This window comes from Pyrus communis, chromosome 15, assembly GCF_041283825.1.
Source record: "Pyrus communis isolate YQ-2024b chromosome 15, ASM4128382v1, whole genome shotgun sequence".
Classification (NCBI taxonomy): domain Eukaryota; kingdom Viridiplantae; phylum Streptophyta; class Magnoliopsida; order Rosales; family Rosaceae; genus Pyrus; species Pyrus communis.
The window spans coordinates 9807503-9812915 of record NC_142579.1 but is presented as its reverse complement, the minus strand read 5'-3'; the positions used below and the strand labels follow the sequence as shown (position 1 = coordinate 9812915).

Here is a 5413-nt window from a genome sequence, read left to right as displayed (position 1 = left end):
GATAGTAGGTTGAATGCCGTTATATATAAGAACAGTTAGTTGTATTGTTGTTGAAAACAAATATATTTCTTTTTTAATATTGCTTTAATAAATGGTCCACCAAATGTGACCAAGTTATGTTTGGCCACATAAAACAATAATGGATACTAGTACACCGTATTGTATTGTATTTTTAATTTATTGTTTTGCTAAAGTATTGTATTTGATTGGACTACATACTTATTGTGCACACAACAATACACTATTATTTGGTCACCTTTGGCGTGTAATTAACCCCAAAAAAAAAACTTGTACGAAATATGTTTGACATGCCATGTGACAAGAAAGATAGTGTATACATGCATAAACTGGTGATTAAATATGTTTGAACCACATGGCCAGGGGCATACTAACTTAGGGGCAAAGGGGATCAGTTCACCCTTCAAATTTCGGTGAATTTCCATGAATGACTTGGGTGCTGCCCCTTTGAAGGTTAGAGTTGCCTTACATATATGCCCTCCAACTGCTATATAAAATGCATTAGAGAGGTGTTGCCACTTGACAGTCCATTCCTAATATTATCTACCTCTGGCTTGTTTGTTGGTTGTGATTACATTTGTAGGAATATATATAAAAAAAAAAAGAACGAAGTAAAAGACTATCCAAAAATGCAAAGTAAATGAAATGGTAATCTCAGAGAATGAACAAAGCAAGTGTGTTCGTTTGTTAAGTATTCATATAAGAGCAGTCTTGGAACATGTTAGTTACTCATTTGAATGAGGCCTTAACAAGTGTGCAATGTGCTTTTGCAAATGACTTTAGACCTACCAAGACTCGATGAAATGGCGATTTGCACGCTATTTTTGTTAAAAAAATTTACTGACCCCCTAATAATATTTTCTGAATCCACCATTGCACGTGACAAGAAAGATAATATGTGTATAAAAAATGATACTTTTACTACCTATTTGTATCATCTATCTTACAGAGATGAGACCTACTTGTGTTACCAGGCCCTACCTTTATTAAAGAAATGATACAAAGAGATGATAAGTGTAGCAGTACTTAATGTGCATGCATAAACTAGTGATTCACTTACTTTTCTCGTAACACACGAGTTACAAAATCACATTAATGGCTACGCTCTGCAAGATATGCATTATATTCTGTTGTTATGCTATGTTGCTATGTATGATTTGCAACTTTTCCAGTGAGGATCTTGGCCGGATCTTTTTTGTGAGAATCCCAAGAATCCTTCAATAATTCTGTTCATCATATATCGTGCGGTCAGTTTTTATCAGGTACTGTTTATATTCAATTTTAAATAAAAAAATTTACAATGATTTTTGACCGTACGATGTACGATAAACGAATGTGATTGGAGGATTCCTATGATCCTCACAAAGAGGATCCGGCGAGGATCCTCCTGGAAACTTTTCATCCCAACCTGTTACAAGGGAAAGGGATCCTCTCCAGATCCCTTTCACCAAATCCTACCAATCAACAAATTTGGGCCCTTGAAATTTGATCCAAAGGTTAAAAATAGGGGCCCCCTTTAAAAGTTATAATAGCTTTAGCCGTTGGATTAAATTTCAAATGCTCGGATTTGTTGATTGGTAGGATTTAGTGGAAGAGATCAGGAGATGATCCCTTTCCTGTTATAAGTGTACCCGTGTCAGACCCACATTTTGTGGACTATTATGCTTCCCACTTTGTTGATGTTATTACAGTGAGGTAGGCTCGAACATTATCTCCAACATCACAAATTAATCAAAAGACGTGGGCATTCTAGTTGCCCATCAATTGCTCACATACCATATCCACATCTCTCACGATTTAAACTAGCTCTAACTCCCACACACACCTCTCGTTCTCGACCCCAAGCAACAAAGATAATCTTCTTCCAGCAATTCCAAATTTAAACCCTAGCAAAAACCATGGCTCAAACCATGCTTCTCATGTCCAGTAGTGTGTCTTCAGGCCATGTCGTCGACTTGAAGTCCTCAGACCCTTTACTCAAAGTACAAGTTCAAAGACTTAGGCCTAAGTCTTTCTCTCAACTTGTTTTCAGACCTCTCCCATCATCTTCTTTTGCCTCATCGTCTTTGACCGTTGTCGCTCTCTTCAAATCGAAAACAAAAGCTCCTGCCAAGAAGGTTTTCATTTCTTTCAACTATGTACATTTTTTCTTGTAGTTAAAACATAATTTTGTATGCATTTGTTTGATTGTTGTTTTTAACCAAATTGAACAGGCCCCGTCGCCGAAGCCGAAGGTTGAAGACGGTATCTTTGGAACTTCTGGGGGCATTGGTTTCACAAAGCAGAATGAGCTCTTTGTTGGTCGGGTTGCCATGATTGGCTTTGCTGTGAGTCATAATCTTCTTGCTCTTTTGTTCTATATTTATTCTTTACTGTCCATTTATATATGATTTTCTTTTTATTGTTAGTTCTTTAAATCTCACTTTGTGTGCTTTTTTTTTTAATACACTTCATTTTGTACTGCTTAAATTAGTAGACAAACTAGTTTGTGTTTAGTTTTTTTAAAAAAGTAAGAAACATTTTTTTGCCCATGATTAGAGATGTTATAATGGCATGTGGTTGAGGTTTGAAAAAAAGGCAGAATTTAGTTTGTACAAAATTACATTATTGCCATGATTTTATTTTGTGATAAAAAATTAAATTATTTTTTCATACTCTTTTATTTGACAAAGAAAATTTTGTTAAAAGATGGTTTAGATATTTATTTTTTAACCAAAAAAAAAAACTCTGACAATAAAAGAGAAGGTTTCGTGAATAAAAAAAAATCACGATATAAACAAAAAGCCTAAAATAAGGACACACGAAGGAAGAGCATGAACCTGACTCTGTGTATGCATCCAAAAGAAGCTTTGAAAAACCAAATATAAAATGTTAGGAAATAAAGAAAATCGTACATCCTGAATTTTCCTTTATTTAAACAGGTTGCTCTGAAGTAGTGGTACAAATGGTATCCATAGTTATGTTATCAAATCTTAACATAATATTAATGTAACAAAACCTAAAGTGGAGAAAATCCTTCTTACTTTCTTCTACCCACCATATATGTTCTTCGTGCCTGAAAAACGTAATAAGTAAACATGCAAACCTTTAAACATAGTTTAAATTAATAACATCTTCCGAGTTTTGCTATCTTATTGGTTTACAATTTGTTTTCATTACCATTATCTTTCAAGATTTGTTTAAAACTATTTAGTTTTCACCAATATCTCAAAATAATTTTGCAACAAATTTCTGTATAATTCTCTCATTTCACTTTGCTTATAATTAGAATGAACGAAGTATTTTGAGATGGTAATAAAATTAGCATGATGAAGCATTTTCAGATATACACACAGCAAACCCTCACACATGCCACTAAAATAGTCACTAGTATTGCCATATTTTATATTTGGAAATACTAGAGAGATCATCATTGTAAACCATATTTTGCAAATCACGTAATGTGACGGTTCATGAGAAATTTGTCTTTCAAACATTGCAGGCATCATTGTTGGGAGAAGCAATTACAGGAAAAGGAATTCTTTCACAATTGAACTTGGAAACCGGAGTTCCCATCTATGAAGCTGAACCACTTCTTCTCTTCTTCATCCTTTTCACCCTCCTTGGGGCTATTGGAGCTCTAGGTGACCGTGGTAGATTCGTCGATGACCCGCCCACTGGAATTGAAGGGGCAGTGATCCGTCCAGGCAAAGGATTAAAATCAGCCTTGGGTCTCAATGAAGGAGGTAACTAATTTACAATTCAAGATAAATAATGTTTAAAATACATGGTACATGTTAAATTGTTACATTGTTAGTTTGGACATACAAAAGTTCCATAAATTGATAGTTTTACACCATAACATGTATAACGAGAATACATTATTCTACAAAACGAAGTAATTTACATTACGTGGCATGACCTAGATGATCTAAGGAGTTTCTGCTGTTTTACAAATGCATAGGTCCTCTATTTGGATTCACAAAGGCGAACGAGCTATTTGTGGGAAGATTGGCACAGTTGGGATTTGCATTCTCTCTAATAGGAGAAATCATCACAGGGAAGGGAGCACTAGCCCAGTTAAACATTGAGACTGGAGTCCCCATTAACGAAATCGAACCCCTTGTGTTGCTCAATGTTGTCTTCTTCTTCATTGCTGCAGTGAATCCCGGAACTGGTAAATTCATCACAGATGTGGATGAAGAAGACTAGAGAGAGAGAGAGAGAGAGAGACAATGCTCACTACATCAAACTTATTTTAATCATGTATGAGAAAATACTTCTTCCTTTCTCTAATTCTTATATCATCGATCTTTTTATTTTCCTTTGGTCATGTTGACCTTAAATATACTGTCTTTTTGCACTAGCTTTTAAATTCCTATGGTTATTGGTTACAACGCACACAAAAAAAGCAGAAAATGAAAGTAAGAGAGTGAGAATTTGATGCAATGAGCTAGCTTTCAACTCTACTGAGTTAACTTGCTTAACAATCTAGGTTTGTAAATTGTTATCCCCTACCGGGTTTACCGTATCGGATCTACCAAATGCGACATTGTCTTCCATGGAGTTAACTTACTTGCCAAGCTAGTTTTGTAAATTTTAATATCCTATAAGATTTTATTAGTTGGATCTACCAATGCGACGGTGTCTAAAAATCCTAAGTTTGGAAGCGGAATTCATCTAAAACTCATATTGGTGAGATTATTTTGGCATTTAACATTGGGACAAGAAGTAATCAAATAATCCTTAAGGAAATTTAACTATACAAATTACGTTTGTATCATGTCTCTACCACATCAAATTGTGAAAATCGTTCTACATTTGCAACTAACCCTTTAAAAACAATGTTTTCTCTATGATTACTAGAAAATGCGCGCACATCATGTGTGAAAATTGAGAGAGAGAGAGAGAGAGAGAGAGAGAGAGAGAGAGAGAGAGAGAGAGAGAGAGAGAGAGAGAGAGATGTGGGGTGGGATGCTTTGGTGATATGTGGGCGAGGGAGGAGAAAAAATACTGAAAACTTTTCAATGAAATTACCTTAATGCCTATGATTTTATTTTTATTTTTATTTTTATTTTTAATATTCTTATTGAATGGTGAATAAATGACTAAATCTTCTTTTCATCCTTTTTTATTGACAAAGAGGATTTTCTTAATAGGTATCACAACTTATTGATAACAACTAACCCTTTAAAATGTGTTTTTTTGGTAAGTGAGAGGTCTTAGATTTGATTCTCGCTAAAGACGAATTTGAACTATATTATTACTAACCCATTGTGAGGCTTAGCCTACTCCTCTACCCCCTTAATGTAGATAGTATCGTTTGTTAAAAAAAAAATGTGTTTGTTCAATGATTATGAATAAGAATACTTTACAAACTAATTTAGGCAAATCACAAACATCTTGTATCTTAGTA

At 34.5% G+C, this 5413-nt stretch overlaps 1 protein-coding gene across 1 annotated transcript; it reads left to right on the top strand.

Annotated features, from left to right (window-relative positions):
• Window positions 1-1669: 1669 nt before the first annotated feature.
• On the top strand, window positions 1670-4343 carry LOC137745039 (photosystem II 22 kDa protein, chloroplastic). The gene is made up of 4 exons (XM_068484899.2): window positions 1670-2135; window positions 2232-2345; window positions 3500-3743; window positions 3962-4343. The coding sequence occupies exons 1-4, from the start codon at window positions 1917-1919 to the stop codon at window positions 4207-4209; spliced, it is 825 nt and encodes a 274-aa protein (XP_068341000.2). The 5' UTR covers window positions 1670-1916; the 3' UTR covers window positions 4210-4343.
• The last annotated feature ends 1070 nt before the right edge of the window (window positions 4344-5413 follow it).

Excerpts from the sequence above, each read along its gene's own strand:
- LOC137745039 (XM_068484899.2), top strand. The coding sequence starts at position 1,917 with ATGGCTCAAACCATGCTTCTCATGTCCAGTAGTGTGTCTTCAGGCCAT. Across the intron at positions 2,136-2,231 it reads CAAAAGCTCCTGCCAAGAAG|GCCCCGTCGCCGAAGCCGAA; the intron begins GTTTTCATTTCT and ends CAAATTGAACAG. Across the intron at positions 2,346-3,499 it reads TTGCCATGATTGGCTTTGCT|GCATCATTGTTGGGAGAAGC; the intron begins GTGAGTCATAAT and ends CAAACATTGCAG.